This window comes from Lepidothrix coronata, unplaced genomic scaffold, assembly GCF_001604755.1.
Source record: "Lepidothrix coronata isolate B3197 unplaced genomic scaffold, Lepidothrix_coronata-1.0 Scaffold1, whole genome shotgun sequence".
NCBI lineage: Eukaryota > Metazoa > Chordata > Aves > Passeriformes > Pipridae > Lepidothrix > Lepidothrix coronata.
Window position 1 is genome coordinate 1,875,399 of NW_016690181.1, and position 17,679 is coordinate 1,893,077.

A 17,679-nucleotide genomic window follows, 5' to 3' on the forward strand; every position below is an offset into this window, starting at 1 on the left:
CAGAGGAGCTGGAATGATATGATCTTCAAGGTTCCTTCCAACACAAATCATTCCATGATTCAATAATCCTGTGAGATTTAACAAATCCACTTATGTGTTTTTTTAAATCATCTCTTTTAGCACTTGAAGAGGTAACAGGACGTGAATAAGTGCCTAGCATTTATTAATACAGAAGACTCCAAGCCTACTGTCAACAAATGTTTGTTTTCTTATCTACAAAAAACAAATGCTTAAATGTTTACTAGAGGACACAAGCTTTCATCGGCTTTCACCCATTATGAATTCCCTATGTTCTTCTTCTCATCCATCAAGGATGGGATCAGAGTGGGATGACAAACTCTATCATAACAAAAACAAAACAAGCCAAGAGCATCCACCACACTGCAAGAGAAATCCCTGGCTGATGAGAGTTTTCTTCCTCAACCTCATAAATTAGTTTTTAATAAGCTTCTAAAAAAGCACAACGGTTTGGCAAGGTTTCAAAATCCAGGCTTTTCTGGCTGGACAGCAAAATGTCAAACGTCTCCAAGTATAAAGAATATCCCTTCATGGAAGTGACTTAGAACTTCCCTGAGGAACCATAGCTTTCATGTGTAAATTTGCCTTTGTCTATGAACATCAAAAACCAAACAATAACTACAGAATTAAAAAAAAGGAGAAAGCAAGATGAAATTGAACTAGTTTACAGTCAAACTGGAAACTCTTTTTAATTAGCAACACCTTGTGGTCCACCCAACCTCCTAGACAACTTACCTTCCATGACCACACATTGACAATCATATCATGCTGGTACCCCACTGAAACAATGTACTTGGAGCTGGGGGAGAAAGCCACACAGGCCACACCGTACTTGTGCTCCTGGAGCTCTGCCACCTGGGTTCGCTCAGCCACATCCCATACCCGAACTGCTGGCATGTGTCCACTCTGGAAGGGACAAGAACAGACACAGAAAAAGAAATGTAACCCCTGAAGTCAGTTCTGACAGATTCAAGCATATGGAGGAGGTTGGAAAAATATGTCTAGATGGTGCACTTATAAAAGATTTAGAGATTCCTTTGATTCTTTAAAGCCCAGGTTGAGACTGACAACCTAAGGAGTATGTGCATTTCAACAGTTGTCCAAAAGTGTTAATACAATCTCCCCTGCTTTAATCCTTTTCTTATGCTACTCACAAAACAGCCACAGATTAGAACAATACTTTTGATGCAAATCTCTGATCTTTGTAATGGGAACTCACAGTCTGCTTATGAAAAGGATTATAACAGATTGTTTTCCTCAGTGAATCAAAAGGCCCTCACATCCTCTGCTCCTAACAAAACGTGGATATCTGAGATATCAAGCCAGGTCATGCCATACAAAAACATGAAATGACTATTGCGATAACTATCACACACCATTTGCAGGACGCCTCTGGGAGACTAACAGCATCGTTTCTGTCACAAAGTCACACATGGATGCATTCTGCCTGAAAGAGTATGGGCCGCATAATGTCAGAAAAGAAGACATTGATGGAACAGAGCCTCTGTTTGTATGCTTGCTCTCCAGAGAAACAGAAATGCCAATTCAGCACCTTCTGCCAGATAATTCCATTACTTTGTTTAATTGTTTGCTATTAAACCAAACTAAAACAAGGCGCACAAGATAAGCTGAAATGCTGGCAAAAAAAATGTACTCGATGCGCAACTCCTACTCAAATAACTGCTCATGATTTCACACTGAAGTCTGTCAAAACAGTAGCTTGCAAGATAACATAACCATGGCAACATGGCAGAATGGTACCTTTTGGATCAGTTTTAAGTAAGTCATTTGATTGTGTGGGAGAGGCAAGTCTCATCACAAGTAAAAGTCAAAGCTTTAAAAGCTTAAAACTGTGCATATTTTAACTGCCTTGTTCAAAAGCTTTGCCAAGCAACTGCTTGTGACCTGGAAAAATACCATGGTCAGATTTTACTGCAGCTGGTACAGTTCTCCCTCCTGCAAGGCAGAGCTCGGGTCTCCAGGTGGCTGGAAAGATGTTACAACGAGCTGAATCAGCTGCTCTTCAAAGCAATTGCTGTACTTAAACACATACATACACATAAATATTTCCCAGCATCTTAGCATACAGTCTAAGACCTTAATTAACTGAATTTGCATTTCATCTTTTAAGAAATGCTCACCAAAAATGAGCTTTGTGTGACTCCAATGGACAAGGATTCTATGCCTCCACGGGGAGAACTAAAAACTAACAGTTAAAAAAAGAGGAAAAAAAATCTGTTTTCTTATGAATTTGAAATATATAAAAGACATTTAATATATTTGGCGGTCAAGGACTAACCTCCATATTATCCTCCCTGAAAAGCCAGCCATGCAGAAAACTAAGGTGTTATTAGGCAGAATTAGCATGAGGTGGTTAAAAGAGTGTTTGACAAAGTGAACTCAGAGATCATTTCCCTATGGGACAGAGGTTGAACTAAGACACAACTGCTGACACCAGCAGGGGACACTGCTACACTAAGCAATAATTCAAATGTCAGAAACGTGGGATGATACTGAAAAAAGACATGCTTTTACAACAAGGCCAGAGGAGACACGTTTTGCAAGAAGGGGTGGGGGGGAAGTCCCCACAAAACATTCAAGTATAACTGGAATGGCTTTTTTTTAATCTGAATTTGTCATTTACCCCAATGAAGTTCAAAATTGAAAAGTTTGAGTTGTTAGTAACAAAAGCACCCACTTCATTTTTTACCACTATTCCTACCCCAAACGAAAGGAACTGAGCACCAGAAATAAAAACAAAAAAAAGGGAAAATAAAAGAAGGCACCAGAACCATTAGAACTGAACACCATGAAGAAAATATGTATATCATATATATTAGAACTTCAATATAAAGGGAGTTTATTACATTCAGATTTCTAGAGAGTAAGGAGGCATTAAAACATATTACAGCTATAAAACCTCATGTTTTCACTAAAAACTTAATAACAACGGTCTCTGATCTAACGATGGAAAATTTGTGCTTACTTTTTCTGTGTTATGGTAGCCTCCATCCAAAACACCCCACGTTGTTTCTACCCTTGGTCTGATCCACGCAGGGTTCAAGCCCAGCTTTGGAGCCCCACAGAGACATGACAGCTGCAATTACGGTGACCGCACTAGGGACCTCTGGAGCAAAGAGTCTCTGTCTTGACAGCTCCAACACAGGACTGTGACATACATACTTCTCTTCCCTGTGGCTGAGGCTCAGAAGGGAACCTGTTTCACACATGCTTACTCCCCATGTGTTACACAGAGACTAGTGGTAAACTGCCATTAATCACACAAAAGAGCAATCTGAGCCCAGCCATATGGAGGTAAGCATTTCTGTGGATTTTTAACATCCAGCAATTCCAGCCTCATGACACAGCCCATGTCTTGAACTTCTAATGCAGAACAGACACACAGTGCACTCATCCTTATTCTTCCCCTTGGGCACATTTGGAAAGAGGAAGCAGTTTTTGCCCCCCAGCCAAACATACAATGCCAAACCACAGACACCAGTATCTTCTGTCACTATTCCTAAAGCTCCACTCCACACACACTTCTCATTTTTTCCACAAAGCTGTTACTGGCTTCAGTTACTTCCTGAAATCCTAAAGGGACAGTGCTAAACAGACCAAGATTCAGCACCATCCAAGTACTCTCCACTGATGTTAGAGTAGAGCCATGCTGTCTATCCTTCCAGTTATTTTCACTCTGCCTTCAGCCCACAGATGCCACCCCAGAAGATCCATCCCCCAAGCTGATGAAAGACTGAAATCTGCCCAATGCCATCCGTGACCCAGCAGGTCCACTGAACATTGATGCAACGTTGAAACTGATTTGTCTGTGTCAAAGCAGTTCACTGGCCTGTTTCTTCTAAGCCCCTCTGCCCTGCTTCAAAGTGCAGTGGAAAAGGTGTGTCCTTTCTCCTCTCACACTTACCTCTCCTGTAACCAAATATTTGCCATCTGGAGAGAAAGCAAGTGCTGTAATTGTTTTCCTAAAACAGAGAAAATGACACTGAGAAACATTTCCAACATGTGATTTCATTTCAATACATCATGACTAGGGAGTAGGTTGGGATGAATTGAAAAGAGCCTAAAATCACCCATAGTAGCCTGACATAATGATTTTTGCTTTGCCAGGAGGATTCCCTGCTGCCCAAGTCTCAAGCAGCAGCCTACAGCACTGGAAAAGCTCCAAAACTTAAGGTTCATTGTTGTGCCTTTATTCCAGATGCAGGACCATGTCCCAGTGCTGGCCTCAATAATGAGGTCATTGTTTTAGGTGGAGAAAAAAAAAAGTTAGATATCATGGAGCTCTAGTAAGATGTCCTCCCTGTCATGCCCATTAGCACTTCCTCACGGGATCACAGTGTTTATGAGGAAGTACCTTGTCAGCAACAGCACCTCACACTAGAAGGAGCTGAAGTCAAAAGAGCAGGCAGCCTGTCCCCAAGGCAACTCTTACTGAGAGGATTTAGTCTGAAGCAACAGCAGCTCCTGCACTGCACTCAAACCATAAAAGCCTTGAATTCACCTCCCACAGAAATCAAGTCCAGCTTAAAGCTTCACTCACCTGGAACTGTTTAGAATATGGTGTTGCTTATTTTTCCTAGGGTTGAACAGCACAACAACACACCTAGATGGAGGAAACAGAAAAACAGAAAGAGATGTTGTGACCACGTGCATAAAGATAACCAAAGAGCCATCCTTGCTGGAAAAGCAGCAGCAAAAGCAGCCCCAAAAAGCTGTTTCATCCCCTAGTCTCACAGACTGAGCTGGGGTTAACTCGAAAACACGAAGGAAAAGAACATTCCAGAGGGGAATTAAAGTCTCTCCCATGCTGAGGAGTACCATGTGCTAGTACCATGATTACCTTTCCAGCACCTGGGAGCCCTGAGTCTCTGATTGTTCAAGCTGAACAGAAAGGTTGACCATGAAAGTTTGTGCAACAGGCCTAATGGATTATGCCCCCTCCCATAAAAGTGACCTTACGTACTGGGCATCAAAACAGCGTGACTAGAACAGAGTAAGGAGGTAAGGAAGAAAGAGGGAATATTTCAGAAAAGCTCTCAGAGGATAAAGAAGTGGAGGTAGAGAGGTTAAATTTTTGAGTATAGCACAAGAAGTGACTGGCCCATTGAGAAATGAGACGTGATGCCAAAAAACTACTGACCCAAGGGCCATATCTGCATAAGCAACTTGCTTAGGGGCCTTGCAGAAATCTCTCAGCAAGATGAATTGCAAAAGCAGTAGTGAACTGGTAAACAATATAATCACCTCCACTGGGAGCAAAAACAGTTGCTGACTAGGAGGGGCTGGAAGAAGAGGCTCCTCTTCCCACTGATATTGCCCTTAGCACATTGGCTTAGTGCCTCAGCCCACCACAACCAGCCTACAGCAGTCATAGGTACTGAAGCCTTCCCCACTCTCCACAAACACACTACACACCATTTTAAATCTACATGTAACAGCATTTGTCTTGTAGCAGAGAGCAGTAGCAACCAGTAACAAAAAACACTGTAAAGTGAATAAAAGAAGGTAAAATAATTGCTCTGATGACCTTGGGCCCCATTTCTCACTTCACCTCTGAAACAGAAACTGTTTTTCGCCTGCCTCTCTGCTAGAATATGCTGCCAGAGTTTGGAGAGTCCCAGCTCCTCCTTTGCTGTGGTGCCAGGGGAGCACTGCAGGATGTCCCTGCTCCACTGCCAGCAGCCTTTGCCATGGTGGGGACTTCACTCACGTCACCATCGCACTGGGGCTTGCCTGCAAGGCATGCCAGGCTACAGACATCAGTCATGGGGAAAAACGGGCAGGACAGACAAGTAGAGGACCCGGCCTGAAGCAGCCACACAGAAAGGCAAAAAGTTGAGGCGTCACAGAAATCTATTGCAGAATCTCACCTACAGACATCACCAACATTTCAAGACAGGCAGCGCACAGGACAAGGCACACATTGGCACCACACTGCCCATGAAAAGATCTGCATCCTTCCAGGCCTCCCCCGCCACATCCCCAGCAGCAGGCAGGGCTGGGAGTGCTGCAGGTACGGCTCGGGATTGACAGGGACCTGCAACGTCTCCAGCTTCTCCTCACCTAGCCCAGGCAGATGACCTTTCCTTGGGTCTGACCAGGCTATACTGCCAGAAGCAGCATAAATTTTAAAATGGAAGAGAGCAGAAAGGAGGACTGACACACCGATACCCTGAGCTCAGAGTCCCTGGCTGAAGCTGCCACACTCTGTTAACATTGCTAGCTCAAAGTAGATATCCAACCATTCAGGAGACACGCCCTCCTCCCCCTTTAGACTACTCTACTCCTCATGCCATTCCCCCCAGTCTTCTCCATTCATGCCCTGAAGGCCAAGGCACTAAAAGCACAAAACTTTCCTGATATTTAAAAGGCAGACAGCCACAATTGGAGATGTCATGTTGTGGAAGAGCAGGGAAAGCGTAAATAAGAGGTTTGTTCAGACCGGGATTGATCCTTTCGTACTTTTTACCCTGGGGAACCAAACTGGAGTGTTTCAAGTCAAAGCTATGCTATATATTTCTGAGGGATTAGTTTAAAGAAGCAGGTGGTTTGTGATCCATTAACAAGTCAGGAAAGGTTAAGCCTCTCAAATCACAAGATATGAAACAGGAAGTTAGCAGATGTGAAAATCTATCTAATCCTGAGCCTCCAGCTAATCAGAAAAGCAAAGCAAAACCCCATTATGTGGCATTCGATGGGGTTAATGGACCAAAATCCTGCTGAGTTACAACAATGAATTGTGCTTAAAATAAGCTTCAAAAAAAAAGGAAAGAATAAAGGAAAGACACAATCTTGACAAAGACTTTCCTATGCAGCTCTTAAATTTAAGTTTCTGTTTTACTGTGAGGAACTTTGTAGAAAAACAGAACTTCAGAGAAGTGAGCACAGTTTTAAAAAACACAGGAAAGATATAAAATACAAACCATGGTCTTCAAACCAGGCAAGCAAACAAAACACTTCCTAGAATAGCATAGTGAACCACAAAGCTTTGCCATTATTAACTTACAGGACAGAACCTTTGGCCACCTAAAATCATGAATTTTAGCTCAAGTGCACCCCAGAGCAGGCTGTCTGCCAGCAGGCTTCCTCCCCACTTCCAGCCATTGGCCAAGTCCAGAGGCCACAGGGAAGATCCATCCAGCTCACACAAAAAGGCAAATCAACAAACCACTCCAAGAGCCACATAGCTCCTAGTGCCAGAACAACCATCACAAACATGGATATTTTAATTTTGTCCTAAGACAACCCCTTGCTTGATTCACTGAGTTTGACCCATAATTAACAAGCTCTGTCTGGAGGGGTGGGAGTGAATAAGTCACAGTATCTCCTTACTGGTCAGCAATCATTGATTTAGGCCATGAAGTAGTAATTTTAACTTGTAGGCTCAGGGAAACAAGATATGTTGATTTGTCAGCTAATAACTAATGTAACTTACTAATTGGTTATGACCTCCTTGCCAATAAAGTCATTTCACTAGGATTAACTAGTCTTCTGAACTTGCTTTCTTAAATTAACTGCTACCCAACAGAAGCTACTACAATGCTGTCCCATGCTGATTTTCCAGCATCCCTCTCCTGTCTGCCATACACAAGGGCAATGAAGACTTCAGCCAACTCCAAGGATACCTTATTCAGCAAGATGTCAGACGATAAACCATCAGTCTTACAGTGGGGCACTGATACTGTTCTGTGAGTTGGGAGCATCCAAGTCTGAAAACTGGCTTCCTCTCAAAATGCTTGAAAAGGTTTCTAGTCCATTCCACCCTAGAGAGCACATTTCCTCAACAAGCAGAAACTATTTCTAGTTCTTTAGTCTCTTTTGAGTGTTCAGAAAACGGCTCTAAGTTGCATCAGGAAGGTTTAGATTGGATATTAGGAAAAATTTCTTCACAGAAGGGGTTGTCAAGCATTGGAACAGTCTGCCCAGGGAAGTAGTTGAGTCACCATCCCCAGAGGTATTGAAAAGATGTGTAGATGTGGCACACAGGGACATGGGTTTAGTGGTGGACTTAGCAGTATTAGGTCAATGGTTGGACTCAATGATCTCAAGTTCTTTTATAATGGAAGCAATTCCATGACACAGGCAAGCCTAAACTGCCTGCTCAGACACCCAGCTGAGCTCAGTGTGGCCCTAGAGCAGCTCCTCCTCCCCAGACAGTCAAGAAGTCATTCTCCAGCAGAGCCTGCAGCAGTTTCCCAAACAATAAAGTTCAGAACCCATCAATACTCTGTCTTAGCAAAGGAAATCGGTCTAGTAAAATACATGGAATGGAGACATTGAATGTTCAGGTTGCTGAACCACCCACTTCACACTGCCTCCAAGTCCAGTAAGGCTACAAAGCCCTCAGGAGACTCAAAGTATTTACTCCTTTCTGTTTATGCTGGCTTTAATCTTACAGCAGTTAAAATAATAAAAATAATTACCATGGAAAATTAATTGCATACAAGAGCATACACCCATCTATCCATCCTCCACCTTTGTCTGCTCCTTTGTAAGACTGCATTCAGTATTTTACAGCCAGAGGGATAGGAAAGAACGCAAGGGAAGAGAGCACTGATCTTTTTGTTCCCAGCTTCCAATTGTGGATGTAGACCAAGCAAAGTACTTCAAACTTGCACTTCTATCATGATCACATCACCTGTTCCACCCACTCCACCCCTTTCCCAAATTGAAGCTTTCAAAGCAAAATCAAGTTCTCAAGACACCTTTGTCTGGAGATGTTTTTAAATGCTAGTGCCAACATGCAAACTAAGACTAGCTCCAGAAACACCTCACATGGGACATACAGAGCTTGGCACACACCAGCTGTTGAGAAAGTCAAAACTGTTAGCACCCTTATTTCAGCACAAACCCTACCTCCCCTGCAGCTGCAGGCAGGGCTTGATGATCACAGCAACTTTTTAATCCACAAGTATATTCTGATTTCCAAGATATTTATAGAAACTATTCACTGCTGCATGAATTACTGCTTTACAAACCATCTATCAGCCAGCTGAGATCAAGTGTCCTGTTTGTTTTCATGCTGGTTCCTGCAGAGGCCATTGGCAATGGTACACATATTCAAAGGTATTATTTTTAGGTCTATGATGCCACTCCACAACCTTTAAGTACACCTTCCTGATGCAAGCAACTTTTATAAACAACTTGGCTGTGGAATCTTTCCTAGTACGCATCTTTCTTGTGGGACATTCAGGTAATACAAGGAAAGGAGAGAATTAGCTCTCACAGCGATGTCAAAGGTTTTTGCAGACAACCTGAGCACTCTCCATCAGGGATCCCATTTGCATCAGCCAACAAGAAATGTTCCTTGCAGAGCTTTCCAAACCTCCAGGAACTCACAGCCCTATCTTATATGTTCACAACTGTATACCATATACGCAGATAAAAAGTGAGGGTGAGAGGTGGGCAGGAAATTCACAGCAGTTTCCATTGGTTCCAGCAAAAGGAAAAACCCCCACAAAATATTAAAAAAAAGCAATTTCCCTAGGCTAAATATAGTAGCAGGAATGGAGAGGAATCAGATGTCAGTATCACATTTACACAAAGTATCTGACTCATTAAATCAGCAGCAGTGGGTCACCCCATGCAGCTCCTGCCCCCTTTACCGCCAACTTTTCTCCTATTAACTTTACTCCTGCGATTACCAAAAACCATAGTTTCTGGCCATTTTACCCTTCTCATTGTCCTATTTCCCCACACATCCCTCTATTCTCAGCTGCCTTCATCCCAGTCATCTCCTTCCTCACCCTTCTTCAGTAAGCTGATAAAACCCAAATTTCTGCAGAAGTCTGTTTTCCTCTTTCCTTCCTCTGCAGGCCCCCACTCCAAAGGGATTGGGAAAATTAAAAGGCTATGATAGCACTCCTTTCCAAGCTACCCATCAACCCAGCGTTGCCCTATCTTGTGGGACACATGACTATAGGCAGACTTCATGTGTCAAGCCCTCCTCTCTCAAATGCTTGCAGCCTATGCTATAAAGAAGACACTGTACAGAGGAAAGAAAACTCCATTAAGACATCAAAACAAATGTTGGCTTTCCTTTTTTCCCCCCACAATATATTCCTCTCATGCCACTCCAAGAATAAATGAAAAGAGCAAACAGTCCCATCTCTTCAAAATCGGTCCATTTCTCAATTTCTGGCTCATTCTCTGCTTTCTTCCCCACACCCAAAGCTATTCAAATGAGAGTGCAATAGCTTCCTACACACTAAATGCAGGGGAAAAAAAGACTTTGATAAGAACAACATCTTTTTTACACTGCATTGGTTGCCTAGGGAAGCTCGATCAGAGTGAAGCAGCGTCTACAAAAGCTGGTGTTAATTTTCTATGTGGCAACTCTTCCTGCCAGAAAGCTTCTTTAATTCACAGCCAGTACTCGGAGTGGGTTAACAGTGATGAGAGAGGATGTGCACACTGACTGCAACTGAATAGGTATTTTCATGCAAGCTGTGTTAATTACATGCATGCTGAGAAGAAAGATCTGTCTGTTGAGAGGTTAAGAGTTGGGTGTCACTGCCTGAGCAGAAAAGCCTGCAAAGTTCCCTGCACCAATCTGTGATCGCAAGAACTGGAAAGGTGGAAGCCTGAGAAGTGAAGCTAAATTCACACTTCAGAAACCAATGCAGGCTAATGACAAAACACAAATACTGAACAAGAAACCCACCATGAAAAAGAATGGCCGTGATATATTTAGTGTCACTAAACTAATAGCGCAGAAATTTCTGATTGCCAACCAGGGACACATTTGTTCTGTTTAAAAGGCTGCGTGGCACCTCAAATCTGCAGGAGTGGGAGCTCAAACACACCACAGAACGTGCTCCACTTCCAAAACCACAGAAGAACCAGGCCAAACTAAAGTCCAGCATCTTGCCTCCAATAGCCCAGGCCTAGGGAAGAATAGAACATATTTAAGATACTTGTCCAGACTATTCTCTCAGCCTCCACAAATTTGACATTCAGAGATACCTTAAAACCAGTGGGCACCACACCCAATTGAGTCTACAATGCAGCAGAGCTAAACTGACAAGAAGGATTTGTAGGGATAATCCCCAAAGGGACAAGGGCAGCCTCAGTTCTCATCATTATTTCAGCCTACTGAATTCACCTTATCTATCCCACTGACTGATCCTCAAAGTTGAGTCCCCTGCAAAAACTTCACCGGTGCCTATGTGATCTGATGACATCCAGAAAAGCAGGCAACTTGCTTCTACCTGTCATCTGGCACGGATGCTGCCATCCTCATGATCTTCTGCTGCCAGCATAGTTTGTGCCTGTCTACCTGTACAGGCCCTGCTGCAGATGAGGGGGACAGGGCAGAGTGCCCAGAAAGCTCCGCCTCAGCTCCTGCCCTGCACAGGGCCAACAAAAACTTCTGCTGTGGACAGCCAACAGCTTTCACTGGCTGCTCTCAACAGCCCCTCTACACCTGCCAGACTGTATCTTTAAAACAACCAGCCAGCTGTGTCTCTGACCTCAAGCTGCAGATGGCAGAGAACAGATGCACAGATCTGAAAAGGCACCCAGAACACTTTAAAAATACTTCAGAAAACCCCAACACATAAATGGATAAAAGAATCCGATAAGGAACAGACTGTAACACCAAACAGCCCAGGCCTGTCTACTTGCATACACACAGGCACCACTGAAGTTTCAGCTTTACCAGGAACACAGAGGAGAAACTCTGCAGAAGTTTCCCTGCCTGCCTCCTCCCAGAGTGAAGGTACTGCCTGTCCACATGGACTGGCTACAGTGATCTTACTGCAACATATCCTCAACCTCCTACAACTACTGCATGTGGAAAATTCTTAGCATGAAAACTTCCAATGCTCAGTTATTTCAAAGTCTCTTTTTAAGGAGGCAGAGCAGAGGAGGAGGAGGAGGATTTTTAAAACTGGCAACCCTTCTGACACTGGACAAACATAAGGCAGGGTGATGACTCAGGACAACGCTTTGCAAGAAACAGATGCAGAGAGAAAAGACAGCCTGGGTCCTGTCTCCCACCGTATAAGTTGTACACTCCAGAGCAGCCACACTGGAGCCAGAGACATGGCAGTAGTGCCCTCAGGAGAGTGATGGCTTTTCAGAGAGCTGCACAATAAGGAGGCACCTTTTCTGGGGGGCAAAGACCTAAGCCAGACAGAGATTGTGAAAGACTTGGGCAAGAAATGCATATGGGGAAAGCAGAGGAGAGAAAAAGGCTCAGAGGAAAACCATGAAATTTAAACCAGCTTACTAACTGGGAATCATTACAGTTGCAAGGAAGATGAAAATTATTCCAGTTAATTGTTATGGCTCACGGCTGTCTAGTCACCAGTGATTGAGCAGGAACTTCACCTTGAAAACAACTCCATTCCCTTCAACACTTCAAAGCCAGGAGAGGAAAAAGAAAATAACCTCATGAATGAGAAACCAGCAATAAAACCCTGTCCTAGCAGAACCAGGGACAGGCCATCTCTGCTGCATTGCAGAATACTCCACCTCTCCTCCAGGTTCCACCAAAGGTAGGTAGAAAAATGCAGCCAGGCAAAATGGCAGCTGCACTTACACAAAATGAATTGTCCATCAGCCTGTACATCTGACAAGCTTAAAAAGACGTATGGCACCGATGACAAACGCCTGTGCACACACGTATATATGCAGGTATATATACAGACACATGCATACATACGGCTCATGGCTGACTACACACACACACACACAGGCACATACAGAGTCCACATTTCTCCCTCCCTCTCTCCAAAACCACCCATTTCCCTAGGGGAAGGGAAGCAATGCCAGCAATACACCTACATGAAGCATCAAATCAACTGGGCAAGGAGTAGGAGTTGCAGAGCTGTGTTTTATTTCAGCACTCTTGGCCAACACCCTTGGAATATTGCAAATGAGCAGCAGCCCTGGGGGCTAGAGCAATGGGCAACTGGTGATAGGAAGGCTGGAGGAATAAAAGGATCGCTGAGATAGTTCACGACAAGAAAATGTGCTGATCAGACAGACAAGAAAGACTGAGAAGCAGTAGAAAACAAAGTCTTGAGCAGAAGCTGGCTGGTCCCAGGTGTGACCAAGGGAGATAAAATAAACAGCCAGAATATAGGTGAAAACCTGAACAGCTTTGCATCAAGGCAGGGAATGCAAATCCAGGATGAATGCTACAGAATCATAGCATACTGTGTTCATTCTCGAGACATGACCTGTCTCCACATGCTGAGGTCTCTTCCCAAAGTTACAGCTGCCACAGATACATCGACAAGGAGAAAATAACAACTATTTGTCCTGACAGACCAGCCAAGACACCTGCTTCAGGGATCTCTTGCTTCCCAGTTGTGCTCCACCCCTCCACTTACTCCCAAGATTCAGTCCCTCTTCTATCAGTGTCTGGCTGGCAGACCCAGATTTGCCATTCTCAGCAAGAGACCTTAAGCTCTGTACTGAGGGTTTCCTGGGTTTGCTTGCTCTGAACTTTTCTTGACCTGCTTATAGCTCTGTTTTACTTGGTTGAGCTGTAACAGCAATTTGTCTGACCAGGTGTCTATAGATAATTTGTTTTACTTCTGTTTATCTTTTGTGCGATACAATCATAGTTTTATATAAACAACATTGACCAGCAGTTATTTTATGTAGACTGAGATATTTACAACTAACATGATGACACAGCAGAGAAAAATGCAGGCATGGTATGAGAGCAGAGGCCCTGAGAAGTGGAGATGCGGGATGCAGTGCAGAGGAGGACAGGCACGGGATGATAAGAGATGAGGCAAATGCTTGGCATTGGAAACCCAATGGCTGTGAACAGCTCACCCACGGTCTGTTAAAGAAATACAGACCTGGAGCTGAACAAAACAGGTTTTAGGCATAACAAAGAAAAATTATCCAATGTGCATGAAAGACACCATACATAGTGAATTCTAGAAGCATTGTGGAGCTGTGCAAGATATGCAAGTGTGTTGGTAAACATATAAAAAATTACCCAGCTGGACTTTGGAGTCAGGAAGAATCCAGCAACACCCACATAATACTCTTCCCAGTATTGAAGGGCTACAAAGCTGAAGATTCACCCCCAACGACTGACTTTAAGATCCAAAGGAACACCACAAGGAAGCATAACACCAGGAAAACCAACCAGAAACACACAAATTTATTACAGTTCTAGTTGCATTATCATAATTATTGAGACATTTCTGTATAAAATTATCCTAATGCATTATTATTCCTTCTTTTTCTGTAATAATTAGCGGTAGAGTAAAATGATTCTTGAATTGGAGTGTTATGAATTCAGTTATACTAACAATAATTTTTTGGGTTTTTTTATACTCGTACACAGCCCGTATAAAAGGGTGTTTCTTCTTTTCCCATAAACAATTGTGAGCATAACAAAGGCCAAGTGGAGGGCCTCAGAGAAAAGAAAATGGACAGACATAGGAGAAGAGAGTGCAAACAAAGACAAGGTGAAGAAAAAAATGGGGAAAAAAATAAAAAAAACAGGCAAAGAGCAGTTCAGAGGGAAAGGCAAGAAAGAGATATGGAAGCAAAGTTTACAATAAAATTCCTGCAGAATAATCAAATCTGCCATCAAGTGCTGAGCAAATTCAGCTCTCCAGCCCAACAGTATAACAAGAGAAGATGGGAGCTCTCTCTGCAGGTACCCACATGGGAGCAAGCAGCTTCTTCCAGAGATTTGCAGACCCAGCTGGGCTTACACAGTGAAATCTGGCTCTACACTTCAGGTCTGCATCGAGTTCTCTACAAGAGCTGTTCCCAACACACCATGAACCCTCAAAAGCTGAATGTGTGTCTTCTTTTAAAATCAAGTCCCGAAGGAAAAATATATCCTGCTTGCAAGCAATTGGCTAACACCTCTGTTTTCAGCAGCATGCACAGCCAGAGTATTCCCTCATTCTGCCTGAGCAACGCAGGAGCAGGGAGAAAGATCTATACATCAAACTAATCATCTGGGGCAGACAAACATGGCAATGACAGCTCATGGCCTAGGCCTCAGGGCTTTAGCTGTTTTACCACGAGCAAGAAATGTAGCCAATATTAAAGTGGCATTAATCAAATGAGCAAAACAAAAAGTAATGAAATTTAAGTCTCTGTCTGCCAGCCCCCTCCCCACCACCATCTCCCTAGGGAGGATGGTCACAAGTGGGGTAAGGCTCTGGGAAGGCTCCTCCAGTGCCCATCGACCCATCATTGATCTCTCCTGCATTCCAGAGCAGGCAGCAAAATCTCCCACTGCGACAAAGAAACTGGAGCAGCTTTTCCTACTGAATGCTTCAGTAAGCATAATCCATGTTGTATCTCTGAAAAAAAGTAAGAGTAAAAAAAAAAAAAAAAGGCAAAACCCCAAACCTGCTTCTTCGAAAGCATGGATTTAAAGAATCACTTGCTCAAATGGTCAGTTTTCTACTCCTCTAGGCATGGGCAAAGCTCACAGCTGCCTCAGGCAGCAGGCTGCCAGGTCCACAGAAAGGCACTAAAGCCTCTTGCCAACCCTGCCTACTCAGAGCCCTACAAGGTAAGGCTGGCAGATGCTGAAAGAAGGGACGGGGAGAGCCTGCTTCTCCCCACAACTGCTGCTCATGGCACAATGCATGGGAAGCCTGCTGCAGCTCCCAGACCCAAATATCCAGAGCTCTTGCCAGCTCCCTGTCCCAGCCCTCCTGCTTCTCAGAGAGAGAACAGCTCAGATATTGCCAGATTGGCAAAGTTTAATTCTGCCTATGTTATCTTTTTAGAAGCCTTGTGACAGCTCTGCCTTTAATGGAAGATGAACATTTACCTCCACTTTGCCTGTATCACAGCATAATACACAGCATTTTAAATGCACTGAAAATTTTCTTCAGAGTACCTAATGTGTATCAGTTGTCAGGAGATCTGAAAAGACAGTTTTCCTGGAAGCAGAAGCAACTGTGATATAATCAAGTTTTATCTTTCCTCTTGTCACAGAGAAATGTTGTGACCTTAGAGCCCAAGACTAAGAAGCATTAGGTCAGCATTGCAAAAGCATAGCAACTGACTCCAAAGGCAAGAAATTGGCTGGTATCAGCTCAGTCAGCTGAAAGAACCAGGTTCAGGTGCACAACAGGCCAATGCATGTGCGTGTTGCAGGGCACAGCTTCCAGCACAGCCCAGAGGGGAGGGCCAAGTCCTACATCTGGTTCCTAAGCAATAGTCAGGGCACTTCTAGGCATGCTTATAATAAACAAAATACACCATTTCTTGGCACTTCTTAGCTATTCTAGCATGATGCTCTTTCACCTTTAACTCATTGCCTTCTGACACTGAGTGAAACCCAAGACCATTTACAGTGCCAGATTTTCCAGGAAGAGGAAAAGGATTGACTCCTTGTTGTTCATACCTGGTGATAGGATATATCGTTTGGACTGTATGTGCTTCTTTTAAGTTAAACTCTGTGATTTGTGTCAAGGTTGCCAGGAGACACAGTGCCTGTTTTGAGATTCTCAGAAAGGGTGGAGCTCAGCTGAGGCGGCTGGTATCTCATTTTCATCCCAGACTTTGCTATTCAGTCCCCACTCCCTCCCCCCCACACACTCTTATGCAAGCTCAGGACTTGGCTCACAAGCAAGTCATGCTGCTGCACCAAGGCACCGGTTGCTAGGAGGTGTAACTGCTGCAGAGATACAGAGCAGGTAGAGAAGAGAGCAGGCTGCTACCTGCAGGCACACAGGCTTTTGGGAACTTGAGCTCTATGCCATCCCCCTCCTTTTTCAGTGGGCAAACCCCAGTGGGTTGCAGAGCTTCAAGCTGAGAAAAGGCCTACATGTTCCAAAAGAGCCAAGGCAGCAAGAGCTTTGCAAACACTCCTCTTCCCTATTTCACTAGCACGCAGTAGCTTTCCAAATCTGTCAAAGCTTCCCACTTGCAAAGCTCTACCTGAGTGTTTAGCTCTGTTATTAAAGAAAGCAGATGTGCTTATTCACTTGCTTCAATTTCTTTGCACATAAACTGCAAGTGACCCTCACCCCTGGACTGCTTCCCCACCACCCTCCCCTCTCCTTTTTTCTTTTAAATAGCAACTTCCCTTTCGTTCACATACTAGTTAATGAGATCAAAGCACAAGGTAACAAAACAGCCACCTACATGGGATTATTACTAATTTGCCTGCCAATTTAAAAATCCAGTTGGTACAATTGGCATACCCAAGGATTGAGGACAATCAGGATTTCTCTTAGGGCAGGTTAAAGTCAGATATGATCAATATAATCATTAAAATAGCAACTGCTATACCTATTGTGACAAGCATGGTAGCACTTCCCTTTTGAGAGAACTGAAATATTTGCCCTGGAACTAAGATGGCAGCAGTAAGAAGAATGTACTGTATAGTGCTCCTTAATATGGTTTGTCAAGCAACCCAAACAGCAACAAACTCAGAGGATTTCTTCAAGAAGCCCCACCTTTCCCTGCTTGCAGTCTCCAATATCCGTCATAGGGAAGCTTCAAGGACAGTTAAGTGCTTTTACTGTGACAAGAATTTTCATTGCAGCCTTGCAAAATCTAAAGCATTTCCATTTCCCTGCTCTCACTTTCTTCATCACTAACATTTTTGGCAACAGCTAGAATCTTCACTAATATTAACGTTCTTGAGGACTCAGCTAATACTTCTGGCCCCTCAAGAAGCACTGC

At 43.7% G+C, this 17,679-nt stretch overlaps 1 protein-coding gene across 4 annotated transcripts in view; it reads right to left on the reverse strand.

The window, feature by feature from the left end:
- Positions 1 to 17,679, reverse strand: part of MAPKBP1 (mitogen-activated protein kinase binding protein 1) — a 102,695-nt gene that overhangs the window by 44,959 nt on the left and 40,057 nt on the right. For all 4 annotated transcript variants that reach the window (XM_017811606.1, XM_017811622.1, XM_017811620.1 and 1 more), the window contains exons 4-6: positions 4,580 to 4,642; positions 3,944 to 4,001; positions 754 to 924 (exon numbers count right to left, since the gene is read on the reverse strand). In XM_017811606.1, coding sequence (XP_017667095.1) covers positions 754 to 924; positions 3,944 to 4,001; positions 4,580 to 4,642 — 292 coding nt within the window. The remainder of the gene's footprint in view (positions 1 to 753; positions 925 to 3,943; positions 4,002 to 4,579; positions 4,643 to 17,679) is intronic.